Source organism: Merops nubicus, unplaced genomic scaffold, assembly GCF_000691845.1.
Source record: "Merops nubicus isolate BGI_N331 unplaced genomic scaffold, ASM69184v1 scaffold3284, whole genome shotgun sequence".
NCBI lineage: Eukaryota > Metazoa > Chordata > Aves > Coraciiformes > Meropidae > Merops > Merops nubicus.
The window spans coordinates 9036-30469 of NW_008606040.1; the positions used below are offsets into that span (position 1 = coordinate 9036).

The 21434-nt window shown below is 40.0% G+C and overlaps 1 protein-coding gene across 1 annotated transcript in view; it reads right to left on the reverse strand.

Moving 5' to 3' along the window:
• The window catches only part of LOC103772183 (spectrin alpha chain, non-erythrocytic 1), a gene marked incomplete at its 3' end in the record, with an annotated part of 22467 nt that extends 8791 nt beyond the window's left edge, over nt 1-13676 (reverse strand). The window contains exons 1-17 of the mRNA XM_008939504.1: nt 13440-13676; nt 12704-12829; nt 10475-10615; nt 9013-9159; nt 8274-8407; nt 7201-7345; nt 6953-7107; nt 5548-5683; nt 4950-5051; nt 4027-4164; nt 3545-3655; nt 3006-3083; nt 2682-2837; nt 2125-2329; nt 1823-2004; nt 783-1026; nt 343-465 (exon numbers count right to left, since the gene is read on the reverse strand). Of these exons, the coding sequence (XP_008937752.1) occupies nt 343-465; nt 783-1026; nt 1823-2004; nt 2125-2329; nt 2682-2837; nt 3006-3083; nt 3545-3655; nt 4027-4164; nt 4950-5051; nt 5548-5683; nt 6953-7107; nt 7201-7345; nt 8274-8407; nt 9013-9159; nt 10475-10615; nt 12704-12829; nt 13440-13676 (2560 nt within the window). The remainder of the gene's footprint in view (nt 1-342; nt 466-782; nt 1027-1822; nt 2005-2124; nt 2330-2681; nt 2838-3005; nt 3084-3544; nt 3656-4026; nt 4165-4949; nt 5052-5547; nt 5684-6952; nt 7108-7200; nt 7346-8273; nt 8408-9012; nt 9160-10474; nt 10616-12703; nt 12830-13439) is intronic.
• Nucleotides 13677-21434: the final 7758 nt, after the last annotated feature.

Here is a 21434-nt window from a genome sequence, read left to right on the forward strand (position 1 = left end):
TCTTTGTGGGGGATCATCTCTCACATCATGATTACTTATCTCAGACATAAGCCTTTAATAGGTTTAAAAACAGACTAAGTATCATAGGCACAAAGCTGCTGGATACAGAGCTCATGTGCTTGTCAAAAGCAGATGGAGTTCTGCGAAAATCGCGACAGGTTCCCATCAAGGACTCTATTTTTATTTTCAGGTGAATGACCAGGATTTCACCCTGCTAGCAGGTATCTATTGCTTTGATAAGGACAGGCAGTAATTCTTAATTGCACAGGGCCAGAGAACAAAGTCCAGCACAAAGACTTCTGGATCTCTGAAAGAGAAAGCAGTAAAAACCATCAGACATACCCTCTTCCACCATAGCATTTCCTTTCTGTGTGACTGCTTTAATGCGGGGCTCATGGCCTGCAATTTCTGCCTGCAAAGCCTGGTGCTTCTTTAGCAGATTCTGGACACCAATTAAGTCCTTGCCTGAAAGATATAAAATAGTTAATCAGCTAATTCAGAGTCATCAGACTAAAGAAAAATTTCAACCAGTGCTAGATGAACTTGCAGAACAAGTACCATCACAATGAAGACAGAGCACTATGAAAACTAAGTTACCCACTGGAATGGTCAAAGGAACATAAGAGTTAAAGAACTACAAGCAATGGCAAGTATGTAACTCCAGGCAGTGTTCATTACAATCAACATTTCAGAAATTTCCAGGAAATGTTCCATAAGGAGACAAAATTATATAACAGAGCTATTCTGACATCTAAATCCCAGAGGTACCAGGAGGGACAAACCTCTGTTTGTTGAAGCTGCAATAGGTTCTTTTTCCCTAATCCAGGTCTCTTCATCCTCAATGTCACGGAAAAGCTGCTGCAGCCGAAGAGAATCTGCCAGTTTCTGCTTGCGAGCTACCATAGGATCCTTCAGGGCTTCATAACGAGCTACTAAAGCCTCTTGCTTCTTCTTGATATTGTCAGCATCAAAGTGCCCAGCCTCCTGGAACTGGCGTGCCTGGATGGTGATGCCGTCTATACGATCCTGAAATGAATTCAGCACTGTGTCAGAATTTCTGTAAGATGGCTCCAGTGACTCCAAACATCTTCAGATCTTAGCTAATGAGTTACGTTATGACAAAGAAGAGAACCTCAGCTGCACACTGTCAGAGCAATAATTTCAGTAATAATTAGATCCTGGATAATACTCAACACATTATGTAAATGAAATTGGGTTTAATCTGTCAAATTTGTAAAATAAACAAAAGATTCTTGAAATTACATTAACTTTACAGATGTGCTGCTCTAGATAAATAATTTCCTAATTGTTAACAACTGGTAACTCCAGTTGTGGGAATCCAGATTTTGTCTAAATTCTTGTTGTGGATTTGATTGTTCTAAAGATCATTTGCAAATGGAAGAACTATTTGCTGTAAAGTTCTATACTTAAAAACTGACCTGTTCTCCCTCCCCTCCCATTTCTTAGAGCTATATGAAAACAAACTGAACAAGAATAAGCTGTTTTTAAATGGAGAGTCTAAGGGGGAATTATCTCCTATGCAAAGCACAGCACATCTTTAGAAGTTGGTATTCACAGCACAAAACAATGCTGTGCTGTAAGCAGGATTTTTTTGCCCCAAAAAGCTTATTTTTGCCAATCATGAAGATATCATTCTTAGAGGCATACAATTAATGTTTCAGTTCAAAATTATTTACGATAAATAACCTGTAAAGCCCAAAGCTACAAAAATTATGAAAATACAAGCCTGCTAAGGTTTCTGGGGTGACTGCTTTTGAGTGAGCAGATCTAAAAGTGCAGGAAGAGAAATGATTTCCCATACCTGATGGGCAGCAACATCTGCCTCTAGCAGGGCATGTTTCTTCTGAAGATTCTGAACGTTAGTAAGATCTTTTCCATAATCATCAGAAGCCAAGTGTCCCTCTACTTCATACAGCCACAGCTCAATGTCTTCCACGTTGCGATTAAACTGCTGCTGCTGGTTGGCTTCACGCAGTTTTATACCTGACAGAGAAAGAGGAAACGATGACTTAAGTTTTCTACTTCATTTAACTCACTCCCCGTCTTCTCCCAGCTAAACTCTCTAGAAAAAGAACTGCCTGCATTCTTCAGAGCAAATTGTACCTTTGAGCTCAGTGGCCTCCAGAAGTTTTTTCCACAAGCTGATAACTTCATTCATTCGAGCTGCCACTTCATCAGATGCATAGTGATTGACATCAATCAACTTCTGGCCAGCTTTCTCCAGGGCATCGATGCGACTCTGATTAGCAGAGAGCTCTGCTTCAAAAGCCTGATGCTTCTGAACTTTGCCTTGCAAGTTTGATGGATCCTACAGGTGAAGAAAGAAAAATAACTTTTCAATCCAAAATCAGTATCTATAGGCCTCTGAATAATTTTTTTTAATTGGACATCATTCCTATACATGCCAAGATGTCACCAGAGGATTTGGTGTCAAAAATATGTCTTTGAAATCAGAACACTTAAGCTACTGAATAAACATGATTACAGTATGATGGGAAAAACTCCTTTGAGGTCAGGGAGAAATTACAACTCCTCCTGCAGTATTAATATACTGCCTACTATCAACAACATTTTGGCTGACATTGCTTGGTATCATTAGACTGATTACATTAAGCCTGATATTGCCTTACAATTACTGTAACATCCATCTTTCTGTTTACCTTGTATGCCTCATCTGTTGCAGTCTTCATTTTTTCATTAACCCAACTCTTCAGCTCGTCAGAGTCTCGGAAAAACTGCTGCAGATGGAAAGAATCTGCCAGCTGAGCACGGCGGTACATGGCTCTTTCATGGAGGGCGTTTCGGCGGCTCAGCAGCTGGAAAAAAGGAAAGGTTTTTAAATTCCTCACACCTGTAAGAACCAGCACTGTAGCTGTACTCGTGGGACATCTTTGCTGACATCCTATATTGCAGTGATGCCATTTAAAATAATATAGCAGAACATGATTCAGAGTCTACAGCCCAAATCTGTTTTAGATACTTACAGCATCTCTTCGTGTAGCAACATCATCCATGGCATAATGGTTGTTCTGAATCAATTTAGTAGCAAACTCATCTAATGCCTAAAAAGAAAACAGGTTTCCATTGACTTACTGTAACAGAAATTGTGCAAGTTTACTTAGTAAATTAATTCTCCAAAGTTTAGCACAGCAAAACTAACACAAAGTCAATAAGATAGCTATTGTTAAACCATTTTTCAATTGTGCCATCATCTTACGTGTGGAAGAGTGCAGATTTCTGACAGATCTTCAACCACACATGCTGGCATGATATGTGAGAACTGGGTTTCTCAGCCCTCGGAGGTAACAATCAAGCTCTATTCTATCTTTTCCACTATTTTCCATTTTAGAGACAAAATATGTAATTTAGAGATAACACACCTCACAATCTCACACAACAGTGCATCATTTTGCACAGCAAACCCCATCCTGCTCTGTCATCCCAGCAGTGTCTCCTCCCCAGCAACAAATTCACTCATTTTATTTCTTGCCCATTTAGTGGTTGCTGAATGTAAATATCTTACTGTGATTTTCTCCTCTTGGGCACTTAGAGATTTCTCAAAGTCTTCATGCTTCTTTAGAAGAGCCTCCACACTATCCAGAGAGTCACCAAGGTCTTCATTCAGCAGAAATGCCTAAAGTGAGGAAACAAACACATCTTTATGTTTCCATGCTTAGCTGCTCTAAGTCAAGTCAGGCATGGCCAGTGATGTCTCTTACCATATGGTATTATTTTGAAGTAAAGGATAATATACTGGCATGGTGTTCTCTGACATCTCTAATGGCCAAAGGTTCAGGATAATTCTTTTTTAGCTTTTTATTCAAGCAGCATTTTACTACATGAAAGCAATCTCCAGCTGACTTGTCACAACTTCTAGTTTCATCATTAGATGGAAACAGATATTGTAGTAGCTTGGGCAGTCAGATAAATAACTCTGCACAGCACCCTGCCCACTAGCACATGTTCATGTTTTGAGCTCTAGAGAGTTCAAAGATATGCACTCACTTCTTGCTTGCTCATCCAGTTGTCTACTTGTTCAGTATCTCTGTAGAAAAGCTGCAGGTCCATGCACTGCTCATACTGTTGTCTGCGAAGCTCCCACAGCTCCAGCAAGGCAGATCTTTCAGATGAGAGGATGGTCAGCTAATGGAAGAGAAATATAATAATTTTATTTAACAGTCTGGTTCATTTCCATCTCAATGTGAAATCAAGTATTCATGCTGAAGCAGCAATTAGCACTGGACTGAAAATGGCCTCCTGTGTAAAGAATTCTTCTGCTCCTGACATCATCCTCCTCATACAAGACAAGCCTTTTCTCAGTTACCAAGCTTAAGCAGTGCCTACAACCTTCTGCCTTCAGTCAGAAACCTCTCCTTTTCCAAATTAAATCTACACAGAGATATTTAATGGACAACTGTCCTTTTTGGCTGCAGACCTATTTGTAAGAGAAGCTCTTCAGCAGACTATGCTGTTCTCTCAGCCTCTGAAATTTCCTTGGCCCACTCTCAACTTAGGGCATTTGAACTGGCAAATATTTTGGTATGCAGACTTCACAAGAGGCCCTATTAGTCTGAAAGCCAAAAAATAAAGTATTTATAAATACTAAATATTTACTGTCACTTCTGATAACAAACCTAAACTTAGGTAACCCATTTTTCTTTTGGGGAAAAGACATACTAATAATTCCTGTTAGACAGTACTAATAGTCCTAATAGCTCCCATTAAAAGCTAGGCAGCAACTGTCAGTTTGAGAATGAAAACCAAAAAATTCCTTAAATACTCATGTATTACTTAAATACATGAGGAAAGCCCTGTAATCTAGAGGGAGATAGTTTGAAGCTTACAATCTTAACAAGAAATGAACTTTTAAATTAAATGACACAGGCGAAAGACAAAATTCTTCTAGGAGCTCTTGCTCTCAAACTTACCTTTTCTTTAACTTCATCAGAAGCATAGTGCCCAGCAGCAAGCAAAGCCTGGCCAGATTCATCAGCAGATTTGAAGCTATCTTCATGGGCATCAATTTCCCCCTGTGAAAAGGGATGTGAATAAGCTGTTACCAAATATTTATCTTAGAATAGAGTGTCAGAATATGAAAACTGCTACTGAAAGTAATAAAGACAACAGTCTGGACACTTGCATGATAAACATTCAACTACCGTTAAATACATTACACTTAACAAGAAAACTAGAATGAAATGTATTACCTTACAATGCAGATAAGGTAAATATTAATTCCTATGCTAAAAATGAAACTAAAGATTGGTTTTAAGCTGCATTCCTCCTGCTTACTTATAGCAGTTCCCCATGATGGAGAACTAAAAGTCGTTAGTCTGTCTGACTGCAAACAGGTCTAATTATTTTTTATAAAATATCATCATAAACATTCCTAAATATTTATTAGCATTTATCTACTACCAAGAAATAAAGTAAAAATATTAAATCGGGAGAGCAACCCAGTCCTGTGTTAAGTGCATGATCAATGCAGACTGGATCTGGCCATTATACACTGTATAACCATTATACCTTATGCTCCTGATGTCTGTCTAGAAGGGCTTCTGCTCCAGCCACATCATTGGCAAGTTCATCAGCATTTATCAGAGCCTTCATCTCAGTCACCCAGCTGGTGAGGTCTCGGAAGTCTGCGAGAAAGCGCTGCAGCCTTAGGAAAGGAAAAGAAAAAATGGTTGGGGATAATTTGTTCACATAATTTCTCCATCCCCAAAGAAAGGTTTACAAACACAAAAGCTGTCCCTCACATAGAAACAAGACAAGACAATAGGAAAATGCAACCAGAATGTTAAATAACTAAATAACTCAAACAAAAGAAGCAGCCTTTTCAAGTTAGGAAAATGCTAAGTTCAAAACCCATTTCCCAGAGGTGATTTGCACAGAACTTACACCAAGAGTAAAAGGAATCCTCCTAACTCCAAGCCTGTCTGCTGAAGACAATAGAAATTAAAAGACAGGTCTCAGGCAGAGTGTTTCAAGACAGCCCACAGGACTGCTTCTGTCACAATCATGACACAGTATGTGTGTGTGGGGGGGAACTGACAGAAAGTTTCAACTGCACATGCCTCAGCCTTAAAACAACAAGCAAACATCCTCAGGTTCCTTCCAGTGTGCTTTTACGTCTGTTGCCTTTGGCATGTGCTGAACACTTATCAGCAGAAGTGATCAGCTTCTGTTTCCCTTTTAAATATGCTGTTAATTGATCTGAAGAGATTATGACAGGGAAGGCAAAGGAAGAATGATCTGTGGGTCTGCACCACCATAAATCTTGCATCATGGAAGGCAACAAGGAGCAGAAAAACAAAACCAGAGAGGATGTAAACTAACCACCGTATTAGGGTGAGTTTCTTTTTAGTAGGGCTTCTCAACAGGGATCTAACAGATTATGTTTCACAGACAACCAGGCTAGCAGAGAAACCAGATCAGATGAAGGCAAATCCCACAGCAACAAAGCAACTATCACAGAAACAGGTCCTTCATTTAGTCTAGGACAATACATCAAAAAATATACCACACTTAAGTCTCCAGAGAGAACTGTAAGGACTCCATAGTGAAGAGATTAGTAACACATGTATTAAAAAAACCCACCAAAACTAGAACATGGTTGGATAATGTACTTCAAAATGCAGGTAACAACTCAGATGGGAGAAAAAGCAAATGTGCTAAAACGTCAAAGTGTCTGTTTTCATAACTGATCCACATGCAGAGAATGACCAAAAGCTGTGTTTACTTATCATATAAAAACTCCTTTTATTACAATAAGTTATTGTAAAATATAAATTGGTGAGCAAGACTGCTTCTGAAAACAACAGAATCATAAAAATATTTTGGAAACAGCATCCCTTTCCCCTCCTGCCAAGAGCCCTCTGTTAAAGCTGAGTAAGGCAGGGAGGTCATGTCAGGACCACAGCTTTCCCACCTGTAGGAGTCGTTAAGGCGAGCGTGTCTCTCGGCTGCCAGAGTTCGGATCTGTTCCCAGTTGGCAATAAGCTCCTCCCGTTTCACTTGGATTTGAGAGGCATTTATTGGGTGAGACTGCTGCAAACGGTCAGCTTCTGCACAAAGGGCCTTAACCTAAACCCAGTCACAAAGAGTGAGTAAGTTTCTAGCCTTTTCCAGACTGTTATCTCATTTAAACGGTAGGTAAAATTCATCTTATGCGGGTACCTTATCCTCCAGAGCTGCAAGATCTCTTTCCAGGCCTTCATGCTTACGTAGTAAAGCCTGCACACTGGCCAAGTCTCTGCCAAAATCATCTGAGGCCATCAACTGCCCTTTTTCCTTAATCCAGCTGATTGTCTCATCCACATCCCTTCAAAACAAAGCATAAATTGAAAGCAGTCTATCTTGTATGGAAAACGGAAGACAGCAGGATGCTTTCCTGACTGTGTGTTAGACACACTGGCATACAAATCCATATATATGTAAACACTGCACCAAACTACAATCATCCTTTAAATAAAACAAAAAAAAACCCCAAACCCTAAAAAATTATGGTGTTATTTTTGTTGGGTTTTTGGTTACTTTTTTAAATCTCAAAACAGCTTGAAGCAGACTGGCAGCCTGTTCTTCAGATTGTGTCTCCAGATGTGAACAAGGAACTCTAGAATCACTGAGCACCATCACCCAGTAGGTCTAATTCCCACTCTGGACCCTTCTCTGATTTAATTACAGCAAATCCCAAGATGCTGGAAATGAGGATAAGAAGACACAAAGATCCTTGGGACGACTGGACTGGCATCCATCTGTCAACCAAAGCCCTTTTAAGGCTCATCTAGGATGAAGATGGGGGAAAAAGCCCTCAGAAGAAAAGGAAGCAAAACTGCCATTAGCAGGAACAAGTGTTGAAGAGCTGGTTCAGAATGATTCTTCTAAGGTAATTCTAGAACAACAAGGTCCTCATTCAGCAAGTCATGAGGAAGAGTAAAGCAAAAATGTAACAAACAGTAGCTCTTCTCATACTACTGTATGCAGCTGAATGCCTCATTAAACACCCACACAAATATTACAGCACTTCAGCAGACCCAGCCAAGATCATACCTGTTAAAGCGCTGAACTTCTGCTGCCCCAAAAAGTTTTCCTTGCCTCTGACAAGGTCCTCATTCAGCAAGTCATGAGGAAGAGTAAAGCAAAAATGTAACAAACAGTAGCTCTTCTCATACTACTGTATGCAGCTGAATGCCTCATTAAACACCCACACAAATATTACAGCACTTCAGCAGACCCAGCCAAGATCATACCTGTTAAAGCGCTGAACTTCTGCTGCCCCAAAAAGTTTTCCTTGCCTCTGAAGGGCAAGCCCCTTAAGACGCTGCCAGCTGGCATTGACTTCATCCTGTTTGGACTTTATCAGTTCCTCTTCAGGGTGTAGCTCCTAGTGAGCAAAGGAAAAATGCTATTCCACATGTTCTGTAGTTTTATATTCATTGACAAAACCTTGAAACACCGCTGGTTTTCAGGAGATCAATTGATAATTACTGTACTTTCCAGATGATTACTCAGTTCAATAGTTTCCCTGAAAACTCTGTGTAAACATTCAATACTCTTGTAGTAGTTTAAGTTTCCCTATGATCTAACTAGCCAATGTGAAGAGGCCTGTGAACAGTATCTTTTTTTTCTGGCATGCAATACTTCCTGCCCTGTCTCCATCCTTGGTCGAGCCCCAAAAAAGAAGATATATTAATCCTGTTTGTCCAAGGGAAATACTTTCAACTCCAAACACAACAGTTCCTATTAATCACTACTTTCCACATTTTCAGGAACACCCTCAGCTGCAGTAGTTACTCAAGCTGTTCAGCAGAAGAACAAGTGAATCAAATAATAGCTATTCACATTTAAAATAGCCAAGTATCTAGGCATACAGAGTAAAGCTTAAAAATCTGCTACTAAATCAGGGGAAAAAAGAGGAAGCTGCTGACAAAAACCTGCTGTGTTATCCAGACTTGCCAAGAGAGATTTTTAACACACAGGAATGTTTACCTGGATAAGTTTGCCAGCAAATTGGTTCACTTCATTTACTCTTTCCTCATGAGCTGCAAGGTCTGTCTGGAACTCTTCAAACTTCTTTTGCAAAACCTCAACATGCTCCAAGTCCTGCCCAAGCTCTTCTGAGGTCACTATTGCTTCCTAGAATATTGGGAGGGAAAACAAAGTAGATTTCAGTATACCCGGTGGGAAATCACTACTAAAAATCAGGGAGCAAACCACCCTAGTTTTGAATAGGTCAAAGACAACTATACTCACTGTGTTTAAAGTAAGATCTAAAACTACAGTTTTCTCCATTAAACTCCCCCTCCCCATCTGTCCATTACTGCAGAAACATGCATGTTCACTAAGGGTGTATTTTTCATCTTGCTTGCTTCCATTCTATTTTCAATTTATTGAATATAACCAATTCTTCTGTCACAGTTGTCTGTCCTGTGCATGATGATCACTACTACAACAACTTGAATTACTGAAAGAAAATAAGTATGGAAAAAAAATGTACTTTTACAATTACAAAATAATTGCCCCTGCTATTTTGGAGTGCACACAGGGACTAGAATCTGTTTACATTTCCAGACTGTTTACAGGCATTTGCTGTAGGCTTCTGATGCAAGATTTCTCTATGAGAAGTGCACCACCACGTTCCGTAACAGTTATACAGGGTTTACAGTTGGCACCCACAGTGACATGAAACAGCAAACCATCATTAAAAAAACCTAGATGATCATTCTGTGGCTTTTTTTTTCCTTGATAGTGTGGTTTGTGGTCTGCTTCCTCAGAGTTCAAAGAATGAAGAGCCAACAGTTCTCCTGCAGCTTGTGTCCTTACAATGTACATAGAATAGAATCATAGAATCCTTTAGGTTGGAAGGGACCTTTAAGATCATCAAGTCCAACCATTGAGCCATGAGGGCTCTAAAGTCCTCTGCTAAAACAGATCAGAATCTGCCAGGGTTGAAAGGGACCACAAGGGTCACCCAGTTCCAACCGCTCTGCCATGAGCAGGGACACCTACTCTAATCATTAAAGTAACAATGTACACATTGCTTGCTGCTTAGGCTGGACACTGTCTACAACAGAACATTTAGAACATTTATAAAAAAACAGTTGCTTTACATTTTGTAGATTTCCCATAAAGGAAACTTGAATTTGACTATTAGGAGAAATATGAAGTTCTCCTCAAAGCAAAGAAATAATGGATTGTGTTTAACTATGCCCTACAACATGCTGGCTTCTTCTTAGTCTAGTATCTTCTCTTTTTGTGGCTGCAAAAGGAGGAATAGTAGTTTGCACACCTACTGCTTATGCAATATGAATGAACTAGGCAAAATGTATAGATGATTTTAAAAGCTCTCTGTGATTACCTGAACTCCAGCAACTATATGTTGATAGAAAATTTCCACACACATGCATCAAATTTCCCATCAAGAACATAGTAAAGGTAGACAATAAAATACCTTGTCATTGATCCAGTCCAAGACATCTTCACATTCCCGTAAGTATTGCACCAGCTTCTGTGCTTGCAACAGTTTGACTCCCTTCTCTCTTGTCTTTTCCAACAGTAATTCCCATAGTCGGTGCAGCTCCTGCAGCCGAGTCTAAAACAGGATGTTGTTATTAAAATCCTGTATCAGAGTTTTTAGATTTATTCCCTTCCTAATCTTAACAGAAGGTTTTTTTTTCAAAGTTGTACATCCTAAACCTTACTTTAGACAAAGGGTGGGCAAACCCTTACACTGCAGCCGAGTCTAAAACAGGATGTTGTTATTAAAATCCTGTATCAGAGATTTTAGATTTATTCCCTTCCTGATCTTAACAGAAGATTTTTTTTTCAAAGTTGTAGACAAAGGGTGGGCAAACCCTTACATTTTGAGTTAAAATTTGATTTAAATTCTGTGTTAGTGTGAAGTCAGATCAAAAATTTCCTCCTGTTCCCTTCAAATGTTCAGTCTGTACATGAAACTTAACTCTAACAAGTGACCCATCTTTATTTGGGGATTTATTTTTGTTTAAGATGATACATTTTGTTTCAAGTCAAACTTGTGCCACTTTACAGTATTTTAACCATTTCTCTTAGCACTAATCAGTTAATCTATGTAGCCAACATTTTTAAGTAACATAACACTGAAATACTAGAAGTAATTACTAGTTTTAATATTGAGTCTCTCTGGCTGCACTCTTGCCTTTCAGAACTGTTGGGAGCAACTGTATATTTTATAGACAAATAAAAGAAAAACCACACTCCCACACAGGCACACAACTTGCAAAACAGGAAAGTGTCTGCTCCACCCATCATCTATAACGCTTTGCTCATCGAGACCTGAAACCTGAAAGTCATGCCAGAGAAGCTTCTGAGCATGTCGCTTGGGTGGATACCCACTTCATCCACTTAGCTCAGTCTGGTAGGTTTCAAGTGAGGAAAGAGCTCACACCATTTCCTAGCGCTGCCCAGAAGGACAGTGCAAGCTGTCTACCAAGGAGGAAGAAAGGCATTGCAAAAAGAGGTTGCACTGCAGAGCCAAGACCTTCACCTACTCGTATGTGGGACCCAACTTGTGTGGCTGTCACTATCGGGCGCTGCGCGGTCCGGTACGGCGTGAAAGACTGAACCATTAAAAGGCAAATTACCACACAAACAACAACTTATTTTGAGCAGCTAAGACACAGTATTATTTAAGGTCACCCAACTGTAAAGCAACTTTTTTTTTCTATTTGTGCTGAAGAGGACACAATCACAATGAGATTTCTAAAATAACCATTACCTTAGGGGTTTTTTTATTATACAAGGTATAAAAATATTCTCCTTTTCTATTTTCTAAGTCACCATCTTTTCTTAGTTACAATGAAATGATGAATGTGTCAGCTGAGTTTGGTAATCACTATAAAAATATCATAAAAATTCTCCTTTTGAAAAGTTGTAGCAGCTCACATCCAGATCTTATAACAGAAAAAGCATTAAACAACTTCTTTGCATTGAAGAAAAACACACCCACAACCAACACTGAAACAAGTGAGGCCCAGAAACAGCACTCTAACAAAATGAGTCCTAGAGAAGCAGCTGGTAGGCAGATCAAAAATAACTGTTTACTGGTGGAGTATGTGCATGTATCTGTGGGAAAAACAAGGAAAAGACATTTGTCCCTGCATTACACAGGCTGGGAGATGTAGAGAGAAAGAAAAAAAACCCAACAGTAGATCTTAGGAAAGGATCTGAAGAAAGCTCACTGCTTGTTACTGAGGAAGCAGCTGTGCTATGAGATGCTCGCTGCCTTGGAGCTCACAGGAAAAGCCATGGGATGCAAATTCAAAGAGATTCAAATTTATGGCCAGGACAACTTCAACGGAAAGTAAAGATCTCCATAGACCTGATCTGAGCCAGAGCATACAGAAGTTACATGTCTGAAGTTTACTGGTACAGTTACTTGTGTTACTTGTAACTATTGCAGAAAAAAAAAAAAAGTTATATAGAAGCAAAGAACAAGCAGTTAAAATGTCTGACAAAATTCTCTTGTGATTTCACTAATTAAATACCTGTAGAATTGTAACAAGTGTTGTAGAAGTGTAACAAGTGTTGTGTTGTAGAAGTGTAACAAGTGTTGTAGAATATAGAGTTATCCATGCAATCTGCACAAAGTGTTTAAGGAACAGACTGTAAGAGGAAAAAAAAGAAAAGTTTTACAACTCACTCTTATGGTTTCAGATGCAAAATGGCCTTCATTAATCATCTGATTTCCAGTCTCATCCAGTTTAACAATAGCCCCTGAATTGGCCTGCACCTCAGCTTCAAAGGCTTGGTGCTTCTGCAGCTTCCCCTACAAGGAAAACACCAAAGAACATGACTGGGATTTGGTGCACAGCCCTCTTCCACACTTCCCAGCATCAAAATTTTCAGTGTACTGACCAAACAAACAATAAAATAGCACCACTGAAATCAAAGCTGTATCATGGGTTTCATGGGTGGATTCAAACATACCAATTTTAGTTATTTCACTATTGTGTTTGCTCTTGTACACCACAGCACTCAAACATCTGAGAAGCCATCCGCCAGTTCCACCTACACAAATTTATTTTCTACAAATACATTTTTTTTTTTGTGGAAACAGTAAGAGTCAGTTCAGGTTTATTTACATAGCCAAAGTGTACAATAAGTTCCAGGATTAAACAACACTGGCTTTACACTACATTACATCAAGTAACTTTCAATGCTGATTTAGCATCTAATCCATTACTAGAAATATTCCATTTATATCAGCAAAGAAACCAGGCTTTTGAAGAACACTGCAGGCTGTGGGTGTTTGCATTCATCCTTCTTCACCAATCTCAGATCAAGTTACATTTCTGCATTTGTTCTATCTATCCCAGTTAACTTGGTACATCCTAAAATTAAGAGTACAGGGAACATAAAATGGCAGTAGGACTTGCCTGTAAATTGCTAGGGTCTTTGTAATTTTCATCAGATGCTATCTGCAGTTTCTCTTGGATCCATTTTTCAAGTTCATCTGCATCCCTCTGGAAGAACTGGAATCGATAGGAATCTTCGAGTTTTTGGCGCCTCAGAGAAGACAGTTCCTTGAACCTGTGGTAACGGTCCAGAACTTGTTGACGCCTTTCTTGGATATCTTCTGCTGTTTCCAACACTTTTACTCCACTTGGATCCATTTTCTGAAAGCCAAAACAAATAGATTTTGTGTTATAAAACAGTGTTAAGGTAGGAAGAGATCCATGAAAGAAAATCCTGCTTTTTGAACTCGCATACGGCTTACCTACAGTCTCACTCTGTGTGTGTAGGTATGAATATAAAATATAAACATTATAGATATATAAATAAACAAAAGCACACTTCTAGCAGAATATAATGGGAAAGGAATATTTACAAAGACATTTAACAGCTACTTGTTTTGGAAACATACGGCTGCAGTCATATAGAGGCCACATCATCTCAAACTGTAGCATGCAAGTGTCCAATAGGAATGTTAAAAATGTGTTTCTGTGCACATATATATGCAGATATAGAAACATAAAATGTTTCCAGATTTTATATGTTGTACAAGAAATATTTCATTTAAAATACTCAATATAGATAAATGAAAGGAAGACTCCTGTTCTTTAAACACCAGCTAACTGGCCCACATGTATCTATGTATATTACACACACATACACATCCCTCTCTGTGTGTGACATCTCCCCTTTGTTCTCTTAGACAATTAAAGAAGTTACAAACCCTCCCTGCCACTCCCTACACAACCTTTCAAAAGCCAACCCAGAGGCTCACAGTGCTTCATAGATTTCATCTAACTAGTGATCTTGCACTGACCACTTCACCTGAAAATCCTCCCATGTTGTTTTATATACTAAAAACAATCATTATGATCACAAACAGCAAAGAACTGACTCCTGCTCTGCTTTATCTGCTTTCTATTAAAATTAGGATAACTTAATTTTCAGTTCCTTGGCTTCGAAAAAGCAATTTTATTTTCAATAAGAGATCTGTGCATGAGAATGGAACTGTAACACTGATTTTAAAAGTAGTATCATTCTTGTCACTGGAGTTTGGATATTTACCCACTTATCTGACAACTCTATATATCAAGCAGCTGTTCCAACAAACATTCCGTGCTTGAACAATTATGCAATTAATGTCTGGATGTACAAGTGTTTACATGTATAGTTCATTTAATGCTTTTATTATAAATTCTGTAAGCATCAAGATGAGTGTACTTCTCATCAATCCTATCAAAGACAGGGAAAGAACCCAGTCTACAACTGCATACTAAAAGACACGGGCAAGCTCTTAAAATATGCTGTTAAATATTAGATTCTTATTTAGTTGTTAGTTAGTGACATCCTTTAATTAGACATTCTCTTGCTAGCTGTATGAGAAACCCCACGGGCTGGAAAGCGATCCACGCAGCCATGTTTTCTGTTTGGTTTCCAAGCATTGCAAAGGGAGCATCTGACAGAAAGGAACATATGGGGGCGAATTCACACATTCCGGAGCTCTCTCCAGCGGTCCCACCCCAGGACAGCCATTCCAGCAGCCCTGCTCCCGGGAACGCCGAGGCCCAGCTGCATTGCGGCACTTTAAGGAAGGGAAGACAACTCAGCTCTGCTTTGCCTTCCAGGCCCGGGGGCTTCGCTCATTATTGTCAAAAGAGGACAAGGCAAAAAAAAAAAAACAACCAGCCTGTGTAGATTGTGTTATATAAATAAAGTTCAGGCTTCATCTGGCAGTGGTACCAAAGGCTCCATTTGATTAGTGTATCTGATTATTAAAAGACCAAAACCCCAAACATAACTTGAGCTCAGCCACAGATCTGTTCTCCTGAGGAAGCAGCTGTTTTTTCAAGTTCTGTTTCAAACAACCTTTTCCCTCCAGGAGAGCAAGTTATTGCTAAAAACTTCCTTTCTTGTGCTGTTACACTATGTTTGAATTCTCACAACAGTCCTTTTAAACTGAATTGTTTTCAGGACCACAGCCTGTCTCTCCACTTATTCTGGTTATCGACATTACTGGGAGAAAATGAAGTCCCAGATAAGCTTCGGAACACTGTGCAGTGTTTTGCTGAAGTATTCCAGTATTAGAAATAACCTCCACATCCCAAGTGATTGAAAACAACATAAAATAATTAGATTATTTAAATCTGCAAGTAAATAAATTATGGAAATTATAATTTATAACTATCATGTACACTATTTTTACATTTAAAAAAACAAATAGGAGACCTCCTGTAATTTAGCTTGGTAGCTGGTTTGCCTCTCACCACACAACTCATGCAATCTGGCTCATCTTTTTTGCTGGAATTTGTTAAAAGAAAGGCTCCTTTTATAACTACAGTAAGTCGAGCTAGTCAATTGTAAAAGAAGTGCTTTGGTCTAGCAATAATAGACTGTTCTTTCCTGCAGCAGATCAGCTGACGTCAGCAAGTCTGTGCTCTGCCAGAGCGCGATCAGCAGTCACTGGGGAGCCCTGAACTCAAAAGTCACCGATGCTGCAGAATGATGCAGTCCACCTCCAACGTTTTCAGGCTCCAGCTGCAGTCCCCCCTTTGAAGCAGCTCTCCAAGACATTCCTAAACCTCCCTGGTTCACCTACAGCGTTTAAAGGCGTGTAGGATACGCCCCTGCACCCCTTGCAAGAGAGCGACCAACGAGAAGTGGCATTTTCTGTCTTAAGATGAAAACCAGCCCGTACACGGGGACGTGGGCGAGCGCCCAGACCCCGATAACCGGCGCCGTGCCCGGCGCTGGGGCAGAGACAACACCCCCACATCGCTGCTGCCCGGCCCCTCCGGCGCTGCCTGCACCGCCTGATAAGGTCGGGCCAGGAGGACCTTCCAAACCTCCCAGGGCTGGCGCCAGCGCCACCACGTCCCCGAGCCGGTGGATCTTCGCTGTCCTGAAGGCCACTGTACTTTTATGCTGTCTGACTAAGTTTAGAAAGTCACTCCTCACCTGATGTCTAACAAAAAATAATCAGAAATGCTTCTTCACACTGTACTGCTGTGGTGGCATTTAAAAAATAAAACCAACAAACAAATTTAAGATTAAAAAAAATCCACTACAACAAACTTACGACTCTCATCCCCCAATCTAAAATGATTAGCCTTCCCCAGGTGACACGAATGACACAAAGAGTCCACTGAAATTTGCCCAGGAACATACAAGTGCAGATATTTATAGGCACTGCAGTGCAACAGCGATGATGTCAGCACCATCACTCCAGCTCGGGAGGCAGCGGCACGGAGGTGGGTTAACAGGAATTACAGCGGTGCCGCCGGGGCGGACTGCGAGAGCTGTCAGCATTTCCCTCACCCAAACACGTTTTCAGGGCTTTGAAAACTCCACTGTAAAATACATTCAGTGCTACGGAGAAGATTTTAGCATATCTTTAAAACGTTACATGAAGAATGAAACTCCTTTGCCTGCAAAGTAATTAAATATCCATACATAGAGATCACTATCTTAACATAGAGTAAAATAGTTTCTCTTAAGACAAGTCCTGATGTGTATTACATGTATTCAGCAGAGGTGACCCTAGCAGCAGTCTGTAACATGAGCACTTTCCCTGACAAAACACTCCTGCTTCCCAAGTACACACACAGAGGCATCGATGCATTTTTTTTTGCATTCATCACTACTACGCATCGTAAGCCTTGTCAAGAGAACATTTAAGTTCATGTTGGCTACTCCCTCCAGTCTCCCTCTTGGGGAAAAGAAATGCATTGCTGATCTTCCCTCTTTAAGGAGAAAAAAAACAAGTCTAATGTTGGATATGAAGATAACCTTCAAAGGGAAAGGACATGAAAAAAAGGAAGTACTTCTTTTTCTAACTTTCTCCCATTCACAGCTTCCTCAAAACACTGGGGAAGGAGTAAGTCACTGTGTGTCTGAACACAAAACCACCTCAAGTGCCTGGTTTAGTGCTAAATTACTATGTACTAGTGCTGCAGGTAAATAAAAGAGGATCCTTCTGGAATGTACGTGCCACACTGGCTCCTGCTCCTGTGAAGGAACTGCATGAGTATAGTGTGCTCCAAAGGAGCACCTGAAAGACTGACATCCTACACCCTGTTCTACAGCTGTAAAACACTATTGAGACAAAATTCGTGTCAGATCATTCAGTTTGTTACGAATTTAAATCTACAAAGTTAAGAAATGTTAAGGGTGGACTACATGCAGCAGAACCCTGCATCCAAATACTCTTGGTTTATGTTAAGGAAGGTCACCTACATCCTCAAACCTCTACAAATTCCAAGCCAGAAAAATAACTCAAGTGCTGCAGTAAAAAAAAAGAAAAAGACAGACATGTGGAAGTTACTGTTTAATGCCATAGACTCACACAGGGTAACTGCACCACAGGTAAAAGTCAAACGAGTCACAAAATTTAAGTACATATTACAGGGAGACAAGAAACTGTAGCATTAAAAGAGAAGGTACATTATGTTTAAACTATAGCATGCTGCAAAGCTAGTGATTTAAGCCGATGAGGAGGTTTGTGCACAGCTTTAACTCTGTACTTTTGAAACACAAGAAGAGATGATTAAAGACCTGTCCATTTTTAGGCATTCAGTCTTAAAATTTTAATTCCACTGTTCAGATAAAAGCAGCTGAATTGCTTATCTGAATTTGATGCCTTTATGTACAAGGGGTTTTGTGGCTTGTTTTTTTGGTTTTGTTTTTAAAATCACCCCAGACCTTTGATAAAGCTGTGCAGAGCTGGCAAGGACTGCACTCTGCTGAGACTCCTGAGAAAGCAAATTATCTTGACTGCATTGCAGAAATGCAGACTTTACAGGTAATGCAATAGAATTAACCCCAGCACTTCCCATTCCCATTTGTTATCTTTTCCCTGTAATTTTAATTGTAGTACAAATATCGACATTACTATGATCTCCAAATAAAGTCTAGTTGCTTGTGTTACCCAGCTGAAGTCTGGTCCATACATCCTATTTATCTGACCACCACAGGAGGGAAAACAACACAGATGTATGAACAGTTACATCATGACAGTACAAGGTTTATGAATCTGTGCAAGTGGACAGAACAGGCACCGAAGCCCACTCCAGATGCGTAACGTTCTACAGCATAGATCTCACACAGCTGATTTTTAGATGCTGTAAGTAAAAAGATACTGCTCATGTACTTTTAAAAACAAAAATCTTGGAGAATTAATCCACATCAAAACCCAATCACACTGAGATAAAACTATAAAATGTCCACACATCATGCACCAGAGAGATATTAGGAAATTGAAAGTATTAAAGGAAGGGCAGATGAGATTCAGCACTGAAATACAAATAAAGCACCTGCTATACAGATCAAACTCTGAGCCAAAGGGCGTTTTGTGACAAACAGGCCACTGCAACACAGGCAGGCACGTATGGTGATGGCACCTCATGCATTATGTACAAATACCTGGACTCTGACTTTACGAAATGATGACAACATGATGGAGGAATGTAGAGTCTAAAAGGGAGGGGGAAATCAAGATAAGATTCAACTAATGACTAGCAAAAGGACATGGCTAAGTTATTTTTCTTTTTTCTTTCAAAACACATATTCTGTCACAGTACACGTTTCACACTTTCCTTTTGGTTCCTTGCCACATACAACAATTTGGCATTACTGTCACACAAGCTATTGCGAGCAACTGACCTCCCCATTTAAAAAGGTTATAAATATCAACAGGAAAACTGAATTAATTTGGTACGTATAACCTGCACAGTTAGTTAAAAAAAATTAAAATACCACCATGACTTGAAGGTCAAAATAGAAGGTAAAGGCAGTTACCTGGACTTGGCAAATGACGCTTCTTCCTACGGCATAATCAAGGGTGGTGGCTTGATTTAAAGACACAAACTCAATAAGAAGGTTTTGAATATCAACATCTCCAAAGATGTTTACTTTCAATAAACACAGTAAAAAAGTGGCCGAGCAGCAGTTGGGACAGAAGGTATTTGTTGAGAAGGCTAAATATGTAGCCGTTAAACTCCCTTGCCTCCCCTAACCCTGCAGCTTCCCCAGGAGTGCGCTGCAATCCCCGAAGCAGCTCTTGGACAACTGCAGGGAGGTGCCTCAGTGCTGGCAGAAGCCAGCCAGCACCTCTCTCTCCTGGCTCTGGCATAACTCAAGGCGTTTGGGCAGCGGCCACTCCGCTCCGTCCGCGGGCAGCTCCGGAGCACGGCTCCGCAACCTCCAGCCACAGCCTCTGCAGTCTGCTCCACCCCATGCCTCTGCTGCCTACACTCCAGGGACAAACACAAAAACTCCCACACCATCCTAACACGCAGGGGAGAAAAGGGAGGAATTCATGTTACCTCCTCCAATACCAGGGAATCAATTAGTTCCCCCCAACAGCAATGTATTTATGAATAAAACAATTACAGCCTCATAAATATATTAAGTACACCAAAATAAGGCAGCAAAGATATCGTGTTATTTGGCTTAAATGACTAAGGTTAGTTAGAAATGAAATAGTTGAGAAATAGGAATTTCACACCAAGGGGTACCACCCTGTCTCAACAGATTTAAGGCTTCTTCCATCTTTCTGCCATGCAGGAGAGAAAAATGCATAAAAAATGCTTTAAAGCCAGTCTTAGATATTCAACTTTTTTTTCATTATTGTTACCTCTTTATTATTATAAAAAAACAACTAGCACCACAAATATGTTCGCTAACTTCATCAACTACAGATCTCATAGAAGCATATAAACTAAACCTGATTTTAAAATAAATTTTCTCTCTCAATCTGATCTCTCGGAACGTCTTTTTCTTTTTTCAACAGGAATGGAAACAAATTACTTCTCGTGAACAATGTAACTTGCTGCCTTGGTTCAAGTATTTTCCACAGCTTAACATTGCTACAGTCACAGATCCTGCACCCAACGCAGCAGAAAGCATCCCATTTTCAGTCTTTTGCTTGTTATTTTCTTTGTTCAATTTATAGGTAAGGACAAGTGAAGATTTTGCAGAAGAATCCATTGCTAGTTGCATTTAAATGCACAAAAATCTCACAGTGGGATTTAATGCTTGTTTTCAACAAATCTGAATCCCTGACCAAGGCCTTTCAGTAACAGTCACTGGAATCTTCTGGCACTTTGCTGAAAACAAAATGCCAAAAGAAAATGGATTACTTTTTTTTCCAGAAAGATAAAGAATCATGCCAGGCTGAGGGCTTTTTTTGTTGAGTTTGTGGGGTTTTTCTGGGGGGGTGGTTAGGGTTTTTTCCCCTCTAATGTGTTCATTTGCCATCTCCAGACAACTGCTTTTCAGAACCTATTTAAATATGTATGAAAGGCTGCTCAATAGTCACGTACATTTTAGACTAGAACACGTAGCTGGTTTATTACAAAATAGCTACTAAAAATCCTTAACGATCAACACAGACCCACTGAAAAAAAACAGTTATAATTGATAATGCTTTTCCTTAACTATCAGGTCAAATTATTACCCTAATTGGTACATACTTATGGTTTAGCAAAATAGGATTATAGCACCGTAACCAGATAAGGTGTATGCAGGAGATGAATTCAGAAAAACCTGACTGCCATTATTTTATAGAGATTTATTTTTTAAAAAAGTTAATCAGTGAAGGAACAAATCCTGATAATTTTATATAGGAAACCACAGGGCTTGACCTACATACCAAAATAACACACATATGAAAGGAACACAGGTTGGGAGGATTTCTTTTCCATGCCTTCCTGCTTGTCTGGACTATTCTGTTGTGCATGCTATCGCCGTGCTCAGTTTCCAGAGACACCCCGCGCCTTGGGGAAGGGGTTCTCCAGCCCCCCCCCAGCAGCCAGCCCCTCGATGGGTCTCTTTTCTTCTCCCCCTCCCACAGGCTCTTCACGGCATCTCCTGACCTTGGCCAGGGCCGGGCTGCTGCGGGCGGAGGGAAGCCATTGCAGCGC